Source organism: Phocoena sinus, chromosome X, assembly GCF_008692025.1.
Source record: "Phocoena sinus isolate mPhoSin1 chromosome X, mPhoSin1.pri, whole genome shotgun sequence".
In the NCBI taxonomy this organism is placed as follows: domain Eukaryota; kingdom Metazoa; phylum Chordata; class Mammalia; order Artiodactyla; family Phocoenidae; genus Phocoena; species Phocoena sinus.
In genome coordinates this window covers 129,762,826-129,778,663 of record NC_045784.1, presented here as the reverse complement: position 1 = coordinate 129,778,663, position 15,838 = coordinate 129,762,826, and the positions used below count along the sequence as shown (strand labels likewise).

General features: G+C 63.0%; 2 protein-coding genes across 10 annotated transcripts; both read left to right on the top strand.

Moving 5' to 3' along the window:
* The first annotated feature begins 933 nt into the window (after nt 1–933).
* RENBP (renin binding protein) lies at nt 934–8,306 on the top strand. 7 transcript variants are annotated; one of them, XR_004347953.1, is made up of 13 exons: nt 1,265–1,620; nt 1,734–1,809; nt 1,902–1,977; nt 2,169–2,341; nt 3,661–3,885; nt 4,453–4,534; nt 4,849–5,024; nt 5,560–5,691; nt 5,787–5,946; nt 6,267–6,405; nt 6,510–6,821; nt 7,970–8,057; nt 8,145–8,192. XR_004347953.1 is itself a non-coding variant. In XM_032618846.1 (11 exons), exons 2-11 carry the CDS (start codon nt 1,514–1,516, stop codon nt 8,288–8,290), a joined length of 1,281 nt encoding a protein of 426 aa, XP_032474737.1. In that variant the 5' UTR covers nt 934–1,000; nt 1,511–1,513; the 3' UTR covers nt 8,291–8,306. The 7 variants fall into 7 exon arrangements, 2 of the variants coding, with proteins under 2 accessions (XP_032474737.1, XP_032474736.1); XR_004347954.1 differs by lacking the exon at nt 6,267–6,405; XR_004347952.1 differs by having other exon boundaries at nt 6,267–6,821.
* A 274-nt stretch (nt 8,307–8,580) lies between these two features.
* Nucleotides 8,581–13,984, top strand: NAA10 (N-alpha-acetyltransferase 10, NatA catalytic subunit). Of its 3 annotated transcripts, none has more exons than XM_032618847.1 (8): nt 8,581–8,807; nt 9,286–9,384; nt 9,838–9,896; nt 11,552–11,597; nt 11,683–11,825; nt 12,142–12,186; nt 12,919–13,003; nt 13,650–13,984. In XM_032618847.1, exons 1-8 carry the CDS (start codon nt 8,787–8,789, stop codon nt 13,884–13,886), a joined length of 735 nt encoding a protein of 244 aa, XP_032474738.1. In that variant the 5' UTR covers nt 8,581–8,786; the 3' UTR covers nt 13,887–13,984. The 3 variants fall into 3 exon arrangements, with proteins under 3 accessions (XP_032474738.1, XP_032474739.1, XP_032474740.1); XM_032618848.1 differs by having other exon boundaries at nt 8,582–8,807; nt 11,683–11,798; nt 12,139–12,186; XM_032618849.1 differs by having other exon boundaries at nt 8,618–8,807; nt 11,683–11,798.
* Nucleotides 13,985–15,838: the final 1,854 nt, after the last annotated feature.

The following is a 15,838-nucleotide window of genomic DNA, read 5'->3' as shown; positions in this document are numbered from 1 at the left end:
TCTCTGGACGGCCAGGGCCATGCTGCTGGTGTCTCCAGCACCGGTCTCAAAATACTGGGCTCCAGCCCCGCACAGGGACGGGAACGCCGCCGGCTCTCACCTCGGGATTGGGACCCAGGGCTGGGGGCCACCCGTAAGAACCTTAGAACCCTCCCCACAGCAAGGCTCCTCCTTGCCCTGGCATGAGGGAGACAGAGTGCCAGCAAGGCAGGGGATCCGCAGGCAGGCGGCTGACACCAGCCCAGCTGGGCCCACGGCTGGGACCCCCCTACGCAGGCACGAGGGAAGGCGGAGGGTGGAGGGGCGCAGCAGCCACAGGGCACACCAGCTGCCGGTCCCCCGTGCTGTCCGGACCAGTGCACAGCTGCGGGAGCCGCAGGGGCGCCAGGCCCCTGTCCCAGGGCTGTAGGACACTCCCGGGCTGCTGTCCCTCCTTCCGGAAGACGGGGCGACGGACCCTGAAGGCCCAGCTTCCCTGAGCCCCACTGGGAGCCCAGGGTCCCTGGAACGCCCCCTCCACATAATTCTTCCGTTGGCTGGGCAAGCAGGCGACAGTTCGGCCAGCCTTCCTCAGAGCACCAGACCTAATCAGACAGTCACAGAGCCGTGAAGTGAAAATCAGACACGGGTGCTAGAAGATACACCTGGAGAACTCGGGGGTGTGACGGCGGAGAGGGCCCAGGATGCCCCCTCTTGCCTGGCCTTCGAGCTGCCGTCACTGGGGCGAACAGGTCAGGTGCTGAGGGGCTGGTTCATCAGAGGGGACTTGCCCCGCTGTGGGGCCCAGGTCAGAGGAGCCGAGGCGTTCAGCCAGTCCCAGCTGCTCTCTCCTGCTGCACCTGGGCCCGCGCCCCGCCCTGTCCAGCCCCCTGCTGGACACCCCCGCCCCGCCCCCCGTCCCGGACCTTCCTCCTGCCAGCTCACCCAGCACTTCCCACCGGGAGGATCTTGAGCGGAGGCTGCCCAGCAGAGGGGCTCCGCGGGACTCTGCCGCCCAAAGGTGGGGTGGGCCAAGAGTCGGGGCGCAGCCGGAGGCCGGGGTGGAGTCGCAAGCCGGCCAAGCCACGCCCCCGCTGCGGGCTCTGCCCCCAGGTCCGGGCGGAACCCCGGGGAGGAGGGGTGGGTGGGGCTAGGCTGGGTCAGCTGAGTGACAGTCACGCGACCGCGACCAGCTCGGCTCCGAGCGCCTTCCTGGCGGAGAGGGGGGGGACGAGCGGGAGTCTCCGAGTGTGGCAGGCCAGTGGTGTGGGACCCGGGAGGGGGTGGGGGAGGAGGGCTTGTCCTGGAGGCGCCCCAGGGCGGCGGGGTCAGTCCTGGGGCTGGTCTGGGTCTGGGGGGCAGACCCGCACAGGGCTGGGTCCCGAAGCCTGGGGGCCTGGGGGACCCAGCCCTGGGGTCCACTCGAGCCTGGGGTGAGCTGGGGCACCAAGGGGCCCACTGAGGAGGCTGGGACCCGGAAAGATGGGGAGGTCTGAGGGGGAGCCGTGCCTCTCAAGTGCAAGTTTCCCAGGACATGGAGAAGGAGAGAGAGACCCTGCAGGCCTGGAAGGAGCGGGTGGAACATGAGCTGGATGTCGTGGTGGCTTTCTGGTTGGAGCACTCCCACGACCAGGAGCACGGGTGCGCCTCGCCCTGCTCGGGCCCTGGGCGGGGTCCCTGCCCCTGCTGAGTCCCCACCTCACTCAGCTGACTCAGGCCTGCTGGGCTCGGCTAACGCTGCGTGTGGCCCACAGGGGCTTCTTCACGTGCCTTGGCCGTGACGGGCAGGTGTATGACGACCTCAAGTACGTCTGGCTGCAGGGGAGGCAGGTACGACAGGGGCACCCGCGACTTGCCGTCAGCCCGGCCCCGAGGACTGGGCCGCTCCCGACTTAAGCCGCGTTTCCTCCACTCCCCCACAGGTGTGGATGTATTGTCGCCTGTACCGCAAGCTTGAGCGCTTCCGCCGCCCTGAGCTTCTGAATGCGGCTAAAGCAGGTGCCCCCTCCGGGTCCCCATCTCCCCAGAGGCCACTCCAAGTCACTCTGTAGCACGCGTGCTCCTAGGTGCCTAGTTCTTAGAGGGGTCTAGAAGCAGCAAAGGGCCCGGTTATGCTCACAGGTAGGGAGGAAGGGGGAGGCGGTGGCATCCTCACCCAAATTCTAGCAGGCCACCTTCCCGACCAGCAGGTGGCGAATTTTTGCTGCGTTATGCCCGAGTGGCACCTCCTGCAAAGAAGTGTGCCTTTGTGCTGACGAGGGACGGCCGCCCGGTCAAGGTGCAGCGGACCATCTTCAGCGAGTGTTTCTACACCATGGCCATGAATGAGCTGTGGAGGGTGACAGGGGACGCGCGGTACCAGGTGCATGGGAGGAAGGCTGCCCTGCGTGTCTCCGTGCCCTCGCCTGTCCTGGGCATGGCTGCCAGAGCATTCCCATTCAGCATGCGAGCCCCTCCCTGGGTCCTGCGTGCAGGGCCGGGTCTATCGTCACCGTCAGTCCTTACTCTGGGCCCCCACAGCCCAGGGCTGCTGGTAACACACACCCCCCCCCCCCCCTTGCACTGCACTGTCACTGTGCGTCTACAGGTGAAGGAAAGTGCAGGGTTTATTGCGAGCCTCCAGGCAAGGAGAAAGGGCAGGTCTTGCTCAAAACACCCTAACTCCCCGATGGCTTCCGGGAAGGAATTTTTTTTTTTTTTTTTTTTTTGCGGTACGTGGGCCTCTCTCTGTCGCGGCCTCTCCCGTTGCGGAGCACAGGCTCCGGACGCGCAGGCTCAGCGGCCATGGCTCACGGGCCCAGCTGCTCCGCGGCACGTGGGATCCACCCGCACCGGGGCGCGAACCCGCGTCCCCTGCATCGGCAGGCGGACTCTCAACCACTGCGCCACCAGGGAAGCCCCGGGGAAGGGCTTTTGAAGGCAAGGTGAGGGAGGGGGTGGCGGGATACCTGATCAGCTTATGGACGTTCTTCCGACTGGTTGGTGGTGAGGTAACCAGGTGGTATTTCGGGAGGGAGTCAACATCATCAGCCTTCTGGTTCCAGTGGTCTGGGGTCTACACGCCGGTGGTCAGCGCGCCCTTACCTTCTTCCGCCCGGTGGGGGTCTTAGTATCTGCAAAACAACTCAGGGATATGACTCAGGGTATGATCTATAGCCCTTGAGGAGCAACTAAAGGTCCATGACTTTCTCTTACGGCTAAACTATTATCATTTTGTGTTGCTTATCTGTTTTCCTCTGCTTCTGCATTTTCTCACTTCTATGATTATATTTGCTCTTTGGAACTCGGGGAAGGCCTAGGAGGCTAAAGCTTTTCTACAGACAAGAGGCGGGGGACACAGGGGCTCTACCCCCCAGAAGGCTCTGCAGGGTCCTGCTCAGTTTCACAGGGCTCAATCCGTGCCCTGCCCTGGCCGGGAGAGGGCCGCTCCCTCCTCCCTGGGCCCCCTCTTGCTTTCAAACGTGACCTCCCAGTCTGGGAATGGTCTACGCCCCCAGAGTGGGAGCCCTAGCCCCCAGCCCGGGGCCAGGCCCAGAGTAGGCCTTGGTGAAGGTGTCCTATGAGTGGCCGGGAGCACATGGTTCTCCCACCCCAGGGCTGGGGACCCAGCAGGTCGGCACCTGGGGGACCAGACTGGATGGGATGCAGCCTCAGCCTGGGCCTCCCCTCATCCCTCCCCAGAGCGAAGCGGTGGAGATGATGGATCAGATCGTGCACTGGGTGCGGGAGGACCCCTCTGGGCTGGGCCGGCCCCAGCTCCCTGGGGCCCCGGCCGCGGAGTCCATGGCGGTGCCCATGATGCTGCTCAGCCTGGTGGAGCAGCTCGGGGAGGCCGACGACGAGCTGGCGGGCGGCTACGCGGAGCTGGGGGACTGGTGCGCTCGGAGGATTCTGCGGCACGTGCAGGTGGGGGCAGGGCAGCGGGCGGACGGCGGCCGCCAGACAGGGCCCGGGGAGCTGGGGGGGCGGGGCGACCCCCTACGCCCCACCCCCCGGGGCGCCTCCTCCGCCCGCACCCACCCCCGGAGCCGGGCGCCGATGGCTCCCTTTACAGACTGGGGAGATGGGGCGAGGTGCGGCCCAGAACCCTCGGGAAGGGAAGGAGGGCCCCGGGGGGAGCCGGGGTGGGTGCCAGAGCCCCAGGCACGTCAGGGAGCAGGAAGCCTGGCCGGACTCAGCTTCGTCCCAGGCCTCTGCACAGCCCAGTACCCACCCCCCCCGCCCCCGGTCTCAGCCTCCGCTCAGTGCCTTACCCTCCCCACGTCAGGGGCCCAGGCCCAAAGCAAGGGTTAGGACAGGTCCAGACCCTTGGGAGTGAATCGGCTCCTCCTCCAAAGCCCCTCCGAGTGAGGCCACCCAAGCCTGCAGATCAGGAGGGAGGGGGGGTGGGAGGGCGCGTCTTTCTTGTTGGATGATGGGGCGGGGGTCAGGGGGTGCTGAAGGCCAAGCTACCTTCTACTCCTCCCTCGGCAGAGGGGTGGGCAGGCTGTGCTGGAGAATGTGTCAGAGGATGGCGAGGGGCTTTCTGGCTGCCTGGGGAGACACCAGAACCCAGGTGAGGGGCGGGGTGGGCTGGGGGGTGGCCCGGGAGGAGGGGGCGCTCAGCCTTGGTTCTGGACTCCAGATGCAGGGAGTGCCCTCCTCCCTCCGCCCTCAGCGCACCGAGGACCAGGCAGGGGAGGAGGGACGGGCCTCCCACGCTGGCGTGTCAGCAGCAGGAGGGTGACTCTGGGGCAGACCGGCAGGGCTGGGGGGCTCAAAGCAGGCCCCACAGTGGGGCAGAGAGGAAGGGAGTCAGCGGTCAGCACAGCGCTTGAGCCCCCCGCCTGGGGGAGGACACGCGGCCTGCCTTACCCGAGCCCTCACCAGGCCACGCGCTGGAAGCTGGCTGGTTCCTGCTCCGTCACGCCGTCCGGAGAGGTGACCCCAAACTTCGAGCTCACGTTATCGACAAGTTCCTATTGTTGCCTTTCCGCTCTGGATGGGATCCCGACCATGGAGGTCTCTTCTACTTCCAGGATGCTGACGGCCTATGCCCCACCCAGGTGGGAATGTACCCAGGGCTACATGGTACTAGCCTGTCGAAGGCTTTCTGCCCAGGGAGATGCGTGCTGTCGTCACCCATTTCAGAGAGGGGGACCCGGGGCTCGGAGGAGTGAACCTGCCCGGTGTGACCCCAGTGGGAAGCTCGACTCCTGTGCCGGTGGCCCTCGAGCTCACGTGCACAGGGAGGCCGTGAGGGAGCGCGGAGACACATGGCCCTTCATCTTGGAAAGGCTCTCTGAGTGACCCTAAGGCATCAGCAGTGGGAGCAGCCGGGGTTTCGATTCCAGGGCTCAAGGGGCGCCCAGCCCTGCCCTTTGGGAGGGGCCACTTGGGCTACATCTGGCTCAGGAAGCTAGCCGCGATCTGATGGGCGGTTAAGGCCCCCAGAGACGTTCGTCCCGTGGTTAAGCTCCAAGAGCTCGGGCCAGATGGAGTCTGAGCCAGGGCCCGAAAGATGGGGGTGACTCTCCTGCTGAGAGGGGTGGTGGAGTGGGGTCCAGGGCTCTCAGATGCCTGCCTCCGCTCTGCTCTCAGCTGGAGTGGGCCATGAAGCTCTGGTGGCCGCACAGCGAAGCCATGATCGCCTTCCTCATGGGCTACAGTGAGAGCGGAGACTCCGCCTTGCTGAACATCTTCTACCAGGTGGCCGAGTACACTTTCCGCCAGGTAAGTGCTGCTTCCTGGTCTCAGCAGTGTGGAGGAGACCGCAGGCACGGCACAGCCCCTCCTTCCCCCCCTCGCCGGACGTGTTCCCTCAGTAGGTCTGAGAGTTCCTGGAAGTCCCGGCCCTGGTGCCCTCTGTTCAGTCAAGAGAGCGGCCCCTGCCCCACTGGAGCTCACATTTGGTGCTGGTGGGACCGACCATAAACAAGTAAACCAGCAAACACAGATGGTGATGAGAGCTCTGGGAAATAAAGCAAGGTCAGGGGACTGGGGGGCTAGTGGGAAGGAAAAAAGCTGGGGCTTCGGGAGGGGAGGCCGGAGGGCACTAGGCGAAGGCAGGGAGACCGGGCTGTGGCTGTCATCCTGGCTAGCGAGTGGGGGCCTGGCCCGCGGTGGGAGCTGCAGCGGCTCGGGGGTCAGAGTGTGGTCGAGCGGCAGAGGTGTGGGCTGGCCGCGTGAGGCAAGGTAACCTTGGAGTACAGAAGGAAAGGAGAAGAGGGAATAGGCAGGCCCTGCAGCAAAGGAGAGAGGATCATCTGCGAGGTAGGAAGGAAGCCAGCCCCCCCGCCCCCCCGCAGAGGCCCGAGTGCCGTGAGCAGAGTGATGAGCTGTGCCAGCTGCTGCCGACGGGCACCTCAGGTGCTGAGCCTGACGGGGAATGAAGGAAGATTCCCGATGTGTTTCTAACGCCACGACTCACTCCACGAGTAAACCCCAGTACGGGAGGCATTACAACAGCGGGGTCTTATTCTGAGGTCTGTGGGCTTTGAAACCTGAGAAAATCCCACCTTTATTTGCCCTAACCTCTAACTGAAATCCAGCATTCACGTCCATCATGAATGAAAGCAGTGAACCACCGTATTAGCAGTGTCCGACTTTGTCACCGGTAGAAATTCCAAATGTGCTCATGTTATGCTGTGGTTAGAGAGGCAGCTCCAAGCACTGCACACGCTCGTCACTGCTTCCAAACCCGGGAGCCACAAGACCAGAGGCGATACCTGTTAATATTGAATGCGTTCATAGAGAACATGTGTTCGAGGCGATCGCTCTTAACTGCATAAAGTGAAATTTAAGGAATACGTTTTCAAGAAAGAGAGATTGTATCGAACAATCACAAAAGTTATAAACAACAGGTAATTCACTATGCACTAATCGTCATAACAATACAGAAAGCAAAAATTCAGACATCCGTGGAAAGGCTGGACAGGAAAACAGTCAAATCCTTTGTTATCTTCCCGTGTCATATCCAGTAGTCGAATAATAAGTAAGGACATGGGTAATGTCACTGGAAAGATAGAATGAACAGATACAGAACTAGTTTTCCCCCCTATGAAGAATACACCTACTCATAGGTCCCCATTTTAAAAGACATTTTTGGTAGTGGACTTCAATGTCACTGATTTCTTCTATGGTCCTTCTGAGAAGGGGTTCCACTCGGGTCTCTATCTGGGGAGGAAGGGCCTAGGCCAGGGCTCTGAGGTCTATCCTGGAGCGTCAGGAAGGAACTGGGCAGGAGAGAAGCGAGGAATTTGGAAAGGGTCAACAGAGCTGCTGGGCAGGGGCAGGCTTCAGGTGGCTCCGAGGGAGGGGGAGATGTGTTTGGGACCTGTGGTGAGCAAGGGAGAAGTCAGACCTCTGTACGGGATATCTACAATGTAGCGCTATCTACAATCTCATCCACGGCAAGACAGTCCTCTGAAGCAGGGAACAGGAGCTCCAAAGGAATAACTTGTTACAAAGTTACATGGCAGGTCAGCACTTCCTCAGGGTTCCGTTTCTTTTTACATTGTTATTTTTTTAAATTATATTTATTTACTTTTGGCTGCGCTGGGTCTTCGTTGCTGCGCGCGGACTTCTCACTGCGGTCGGTAGCTACTCCTGTTGCGGAGCACGGGCTCTAGGCGCGCGGGCTTCGGTATTTGTGGCGCACGGGCTCTATAGAGTGCAAGCTCAGTAGTCCGAAGCAGGGTTTTTGTTTTTGTTTTAAATTCCATCTTGCAAGGTTTCATCTCAGAGCCTGCGGCCCCTTCCCCAGGTGGGGTAACTAGCTGCAGACTCAAAACTCCACCCCCCCCACAAGGAAAAGGAAAAGGAAAAGCCCCTTGCTTTCATATTTGTCCAGGAGGCGGGACCTCATTTAAGAGCACTGATTCTGGAGCCGGGGGTCAGCCCGACCCCGAGGTAGCGGTTTAGTGGGACCGGTGAACGCCCCTTTCCCAGGCCTGTGGCATCTGGGCGGTTCCTGCAGGCGCTGCCTGTCACTGCCTCATTGTTATTGCAGTTTCGCGATCCCGAGTACGGGGAATGGTTTGGCTACCTGAACCGAGAAGGGAAGATCGCCCTCACCATCAAGGGGGGTCCTTTCAAAGGTGAGCGGGGAAAGGGCGGGGCCCAGGGGCTCGGGGCACTCGGCTGCCCACGGCCCTCCCAACCCGCCGTCCCGCCTCTCCCCGCAGGCTGCTTCCACGTGCCGCGGTGCCTCGCCATGTGCGAGGAGATGCTGAGTGACCTGCTGAGCCGCCTCGCCCCGGCCCCGGCCCCGGCCCCGGCCCTCAGCGCCCGGTCTCCGCCCGCCGACCCCGCCCGCCGAGGCGCAGAATAAAGCCAAGCCTGCTCCACTGCCCGTGTGTGTGAGCGTCTGTGGGGTGTCGGGTGGGGGACCAACCGCCGCCTTCGGCTGGAGGGCACCTGCTCGCCCTGCCAGTGACCTGCCCCGCGCGCTGGATCCTCCCACCCTGCCAACAGGCCCGCCCCGCGCCGGGACCCGCCCGGCCATTGGCCCGGCCCGCCCCGCGGAGAGGCCCCGCCCCGCCCTTGGCCCTCCCTGCGCATGGCCGAGCGGCCGGGAGGGCGGGCCCGGCGGGCGGGCTCGGCGGCGCGCACTTCCGGCCGGTGGCCGGGCCCGGCGCGCGCCTCCTCTTCCGCCGCCGTCCCCGCGATCCTGGACCCAGATCCAGATCCAGCCCCAGCCCCAGCCCCAGCCCCGGCCCCGGCCCCGGCCCCGGCCCCGGCCCGGCAGCCCCGGCGTCGCTTCGGAGCGCGGTGGCAGCTGACTGCGCGTTCACGACCCGCTGGGAGCCGCGAGCCCCGCCGCCGTTATGAACATCCGCAATGCGAGGGTGAGGGGCCGGGGCCGGAGGCTGTCCGCGCCGCGTGGGAGCGGGGCCCGGTGGCCGCGTGCGCGTGCTCCCGAGGGGCCCGGCCGATCACCGGGCCAGCCGCCCTGGGCGCCCTCGGCCGCCCGGCGCGGAAAAGTGAAGGCCACGTCCCCGTGGGGCTGGATCTACCCGAAGAGGAGGCCGGGGGAGCCAGGGGCGCAGGGCCGGGGCTGCGAACTCCTTCTTTCCGGATGTCGGGTTTCCGTTGGATGGTGTCGGGGAGCTAACTGGAGCTCAACGTTCATTCCTGGAACAGTCAGTTTTTGCACAGCGGCTGTGGGCCCGGCCTGTGCGGAGACAGATAGTCCCAGCGCCCGCCCAGCCCTGTGGGGGGGCGGGGGTCGCTGAGTAGACAGAGCAGGGTTCTAACACGACCGAGGCCTACTTAGTCACCGCAGCCCCCGGCCTGACTGCATTCCACTGCCGTCCTCTCCCGCAGCCAGAGGACCTGATGAACATGCAGCACTGCAACCTCCTGTGCCTGCCCGAGAACTACCAGATGAAATACTATTTCTACCATGGCCTTTCCTGGCCCCAGGTGGGCAGCTGTTGAATTTGGGGATGAGGGACAGCAGGCCAAGGAAATTACACCCTGGGTCGGCTTGGGACGAGCCGGCGAGGTCGCGCAAGGTCGTGAAGAGTCCGGGGGGCGCATGGGTCGATGAGGCCCTGAGTGTTTCCGGCCGGGGTGGCGGGAGATGGATAGGAGGCGCCTTGAAGAGGGGCGAAGAACAGGGCCAAGGTAGGGGCAGTATTCCCACCTGTGTCCGTCCACTTCTTCTGGGTTAAGGAAAGGGGGCACGGTGTGATGTGGGAAAACCAAGCCACTTGGCCTGGAGGTCGGGAGCTGTCACTGAACTCGCTGCCCGATGGGCTTCTGTCTGTCATGCACACAGCGACAGGCAGGCGCTGGGGCCAGGTGTCCGATAAGGGCGCCTCCAGCTCTGACAGGAACTTGTTTTCTGCCTTCTCTTTCCTCCCTGTCACCCAGCTCTCTTACATCGCTGAGGATGAGAATGGGAAGATTGTGGGGTATGTCCTGGCCAAAATGTGAGTCACCAAGGACGGAGGGACAAGCCTGGTGCCTGACCTGGGGGTGGGGGGAGGAGGGACACCGACACCGCACGCGTCTGATGGATGCTGCCTGGGTTGGGTTTTTTTGTTTCGTTTTGTTAATAGACTGTTCCCTTAGTTCAGTTTCCTCTCACATTAACAGCTTGTGACAATTTGTTACAATGGGTGAACCGATGCTGTTACATTATTGCAGAAACCCGTAGTTACATTGTTTTACTCTTTGAGTAGTAGTTCTACACTCCATGGACAAAGGTATAAACAAGTGTCCGATACTATAGTATCCAACAGAGTAGTTTCACTGCCCTCCCTCCCTCTCCCCCCTCCCCCCTCCCTCCCTCTCCCCCCTCCCCCCTCCCTCCCTCTCCCCCCTCCCCCCTCCCTCCCTCTCCCCCCTCCCTCCCTCTCCCCTCCCTCCCTCTCCCCCCTCCCTCCCTCTCCCTCCCTCCCCCTCCCTCTCCCTCCCTCCCCCCTCCCTCCCTCCCCCCTCCCCCCTCCCTCCCTCCCCCCCTCCCCCCTCCCTCCCTCCCCCCTCTCCCTCCCCCCTCCCTCCCCTCTCCGCCCTCTCCCTCCCCTCTCCCCCTCCCCTCTCCCCCTCTCCCTCCCCTCTCCCCCTCTCCCTCCCCTCTCCCCCCTCCCCTCTCCCCCTCCCCGTCCCTCCCCCCCTCCCTCCCTCCCCCCCCTCCCTCCCTCCCTCCCTCCCTCCCTCCCCTCTCCCCTCTCCCTCCCTCCCCTCTCCCCTCTCCCCTCCCTCCCCTCTCCCCTCTCCCTCCCTCCCCTCTCCCCTCTCCCTCCCTCCCCTCTCCCTCCCTCCCCTCTCCCCCCTCCCTCCCTCCCCCCTCCCTCCCTCCCCTCTCCCCCCTCCCTCCCTCCCCTCTCCCCCCTCCCTCCCTCCCCTCTCCCCCCTCCCTCCCTCCCCTCTCCCCCCTCCCTCCCTCCCCTCTCCCCCCTCCCTCCCTCCCTCCCCTCTCCCCCCCTCCCTCCCCTCTCCCCCTCCCTCCCCTCTCCCTCCCTCCCTCCCTCCCCTCTCCCCCTCCCTCCCTCCCCTCTCCCCCTCCCTCCCTCCCCTCTCCTCCCTCCCTCCCTCCCCTCTCCCCCCTCCCTCCCTCCCCCCGCCCAACCACTGATCTCTTTACTGTCTCCATACTTTCGCCTTCTCCAGAAGGTCATACGATTAGAATCATACAGTGTGTAGCCATTTCAGACCACCTTTCATTTAAGTCATACGCATTGAAGTCTCCCCCCACGTCTTTTCATGGCTTGAGAGGTTTTGGGTTTTTTTTGCGGTACGCGGGCCTCTCACTGCCGTGGCCTCTCCCGTTGCGGAGCACAGGCTCCAGACGCGCAGGCCCAGCGGCCATGGCTCACGGGCGCAGCCGCTCCGCGGCATGTGGGATCTTCCCGGACCGGGGCACGAGCCCGTGTCCCCTGCATCGGCAGGCAGACTCTCAACCACTGCACCACCAGGGAAGCCCGAGAGCTCCTTTCTTTTTAGCACCGAACAGTATTCCATTGACGCTGCGCATGTCTTTTGGCTGCTGCCTGGGGTCTGGAGAGTCCTGGCTCTCCCCTGTCCCGGGACTGGACACACTTTGGGGTTCACGCCTAGCCCCTCTCCTTTCTTCTTGCTCTAGGGAAGAGGACCCGGACGACGTGCCCCATGGACACATCACCTCGCTGGTGCGTAGGGCCCACCCAGGGTCTGGTGGGGGCGGGGGCGGAAGTTAGTTGGAGCCGCCCCGAGGTCCCACCTTTCTCCCACCAGGCTGTGAAGCGTTCCCACCGGCGCCTTGGCCTGGCTCAGAAGCTGATGGACCAGGCCTCCCGAGCCATGATCGAGAACTTCAATGCCAAATACGTCTCCCTGCATGTCAGGAAGAGGTGGAAGCCAGGGCCGAGGGAAGGGGGGTGGGTAGGGGGATACTGTCTGTTTTGTTGGGTCTTTTTTGAATTTTATTTTATTTATTTTTACACAGCAGGTTCTTATCAGTTATCTATTTTATACATATTCGTGTATATATGTCAATCCCAATCTCCCAATTCATCCCACCACCACCAGCGGGGATACTGCCTCGATGTGGATCCTGGGCTGCCTTGGCTTTTGGAGAAGATCGGGAAGTGGGCTTAGTGGGGAGGGGGACCGGGAGGAGGGGGCAGGACCTGGACGTGCTTGTCCCTGCCTGGCCTCGTCTGTACAGCTCAGCAGTGCCTTATTCCCCTGCAGTAACCGGGCCGCTCTGCACCTCTATTCCAACACCCTCAACTTTCAGTAAGTAGATCTAGATTTTTCTCATGGAGTGGGATGGTCCCCAGGTCTGGCTTATCCAGGTGGCTGAGATGGGCTGTCTGTGGAGGGCCCACTGAGACAGCGTCAGCTTCAGCTTGGTGGGGGACGAAGGAGGGACTGCTGGGAAGGGAAGTGGCCTCCGGGCTGGGTATTTGAGGCAGGATCTTTGGCCTGGATGCAAATGCCTCTGGTGGTTGACAGTTCTAGGGTCTTAAGGCTGGCAGGGTGCCCAGGTCCGCATACACACTTCCCAGCGCAGGCTTGGCCCCTGAGCTGCTCGGGCTAGGGGCCACGCTGCCTGGTAACGACCACCAAGTACAGAGGCCCAGGCCGCAGCACCCCTCCCCGGTTCCAATTGTTAGGCATGTGAGCCAGCCATGCATGCCCAGGAAGTGACAGGGAGCAGGGCGGGGAGGGGAAGGGAGGGGACTGCCAAATTCAGGGTTTCGGTTCACAGCCAACCACAGACACAGATCCTTGGTGGCCAGGTTAGGGACGAGGGGCAGTGGCAGGATGCCAGGGGTGGGGGGGAATAAAGGAGCTGGGTGCTACTTACTGTTGGAGAAAGCAGAGGGAAGACCATGTTGGAAATGTCTCCCAAAGGGTCCTTGGGGGGGCAATGACACCCTGCCCCACTAGCAGATGATACCAGAAGGCTGAAGAGAATTGCCCCCGATTTGGGTTGCCCTCCTTCTCTCCACCTGCTGCCCCCAGGATCAGCGAAGTGGAGCCCAAATACTATGCAGATGGAGAAGACGCATACGCGATGAAGCGGGATCTCACCCAGATGGCCGATGAGGTAAGAGTCCTGCAGGTAAGAGTCCTGCGGGGCCAGGGCCGCAGTCCCCAGGCAGGGTGAGCAGGGGCGGCCTGGGACAGTTGGAGGCTGCGTGGCCGGGAGTCCTGGCCCTCCTCACCTCAGCTTCCATAGCTGGCAGGCGGGGAGCCGGACCTCGGCAGGGCTTTAACGAAGGCCATCGGCCCAAGATTCCATTCTCCGAGGAAGAAGCCCGTCCTGCCCAGAGGCTGCTGTGAGAGGAGAGGGAGGAGGCCCCTGGACGTGCTGAGAGACGCGGGGCCTGGGGCCGGCTGTGGCTGGCCTCCAAGGCTCAGGGGCCAGACAAAACCGGGCTGAAGAGAAGTCAGGGTTCTGCCCAAGGCTCCTCGGGGGCCCGGGCCATTCAGAGGGCTCCACAGCAGCCTCGTGAGGGAGCCGTAAGCACCTCCACTTTACAGGACAGGAAACAGGCCCAGAGGGGACAGTGCCAGGGCTTCCCGCTGGGAGTCGGACTCAGTCCTGTTTCCTGCCCTGGCTCTGCTGCCTCTCATCCTGCCCCCCGCCGCCAGCAAGGGACAAGGCACGGGCAGCAGGAGAGGGCCTTCGTGGTCTAGAGACTTAGGTGCTGTCTCCTTACTCCCGTTTCTCCCCGGGCTCCTGGTGGCAGCTGAGGCGGCACCTGGAGCTGAAGGAGAAGGCCAGGCACGTGGTGCTGGGCTCCATCGAGAACAAGGTGGAGGGCAAGGGCAACTCGCTTCCGAGCTCGGGAGAGGCCTGTCGTGAGGAAAAGGGCCTGGCTGCGGAGGACAGCGGTGGAGACAGCAAAGACCTCAGTGAGGTCAGCGAGACCACAGAGAGCACCGATGTCAAGGACAGCTCAGAGGCCTCTGACTCAGCCTCCTAGAGCCCGCGCATGCTTCTCTCCCTGCCCTGGCCTGCCCATCCCATCCTCACCCCGAGAGGTTTCACAATAAACTTCACCCAGTGGCCTTGGGGAGTTTACCTGTGCGAGCGTGCACATTTTTGGGGGTGTGTGTATGCCCCTCTCTGGCTCTTCTGCATCCCTGTGGATGTGGACCTCACATCCTTTTGGCACGGTGCTTCCTGCCAAGCCCGAGTAGAAGGGAAGAGCTTTGTCGGGGCTTTGGAGATGTCTGATAGCTTGGAGCCATCTTTGGGTCCCGGGGGAAGGGAACCCTGGAGTTCTGGGAGCCTCTTCCGAGCCCTGCTCTGCCGCTGCCTTGCCAGGTTCCAGATGCCTGAGTCCAACTGCTCGCTGAGCTTCTCTACCAATGTCTGATCTCGGTAATGGCCCAACCAGCTACCCAGTTGCTCGAGCCCTGGCAACTGTCCTTGATTCCTCCCTCCCCTGCAAACCAAAAGCCGAGTCCTGTCTGTTCGATCACCATGATACCCCTTGAATCTACTTCCTAACCGAAGCCTTCATTTGAAAATAATCGGTGGGCTTGCTTTCTAGCATGGTTTTACATTTACAGAAGTGAGCAGATAGTACAGAGTTCCCGTGGACCGCCCCCCGTCCCCCTCAGTTTCCCCTATTAATTTTTTTTTTTTTTTTTTTTTTTTTGCGGTACGCGGGCCTCTCACTGCTGTGGCCTCTCCCGTTGCGGAGCACAGGCTCCGGACGCGCAGGCTCAGCGGCCACGGCTCACGGGCCCAGCCGCTCGGCGGCACGTGGGATCTTCCCGGACCGGGACACGAACCCGTGTCCCCGGCATCGGCAGGCGGACTCTCAACCACTGCGCCACCCGGGAAGCCTCTCCTATTAATATTTTCTATCAAGTGTTAACATGTGTTTGAGCCAAGATTGATACATTGTTAACTACAGTCCACAGTTACATTTCCCTCTGCGTTGTACACTCCCGTGAGTTTTGACGAACGCATAATGTCATTTCATGCAGCCTGTAAGCCCTCTGTTTTTCATAGCTTCAATTCTAACCCTAAAATTGGCTCCTGTGCCTTTCATCACTGCCATTCCCTCTGGCTGCAGCGCCATTGTTTGCTGCTCCTCATCCCTGGGCGGGCCGCCTGGGCCGCCCACCTCCCAGCGGAGCTCAGCACTCCTTAGCTGTCACTGTACCTTGTGCGCCTGCTGCCGCAGACGGCACACTGCTCCTCTGCTACGCAGAATGATTTGCTACGGAGCTCCATCCGCTCTCTGGCTGGCGCCTGCCACGTGACCAACTAGCAGCCCGGTACGCTAGTGAGCGGGCCGGAAATAGGAAGATGCGCCTGCGCGCGCCCGCTAACTCGCGGGCTGGCGGGGGGAGGGAGGCTGTGTTCTGATTGGCTCAAATCGCTGGCTTGCTGTCGGAGGCGGAGCCTCGCCCCGCCCTCCGCGCCTGGCTTCAGTCCCTTTCGGTTCGCAAGCCGCGCCGGGCTTCGTTCCCAGGCTCTGATTGGTACGGCGGCGGCGGGGCTGGGCTCCGCGCGGCGGGCGGGGGCGGGCGGGGCGGGCAAGGGGGAGAGTATGCGCGCTACAACGGCCGCGCCCCAGCGCTGGCGGGAGGGAGCCCGCGGAGGCTCCCACGGTGCCTTGCGGCACACTCCTTCCTCCCTCTTCGGGCCCGCCCTCTGCACTCCGCGTCCAGCGTCCCCGGAGGGCCCGTCGACGCTCGGCCGCCCCCAGGCGGTTGGGTTTTCTGGGCGGAGGCGGGAGCTGAGGCGAGGGCGGAGGGCGGAGAGGGGAAGCCGCAGGCCCGACTGACCCTTGGGGCCCAGCACTTTCTCCTTCTCTGCAGGACCCGCCTCTGGGAGGGGCCGCTTCAGTAGCTAGGTGCCGAACGGAGGCTGGAAGGCTGAGGGTGGGAAAAGCAGGAACTCCTGTTCCCTAGCCGT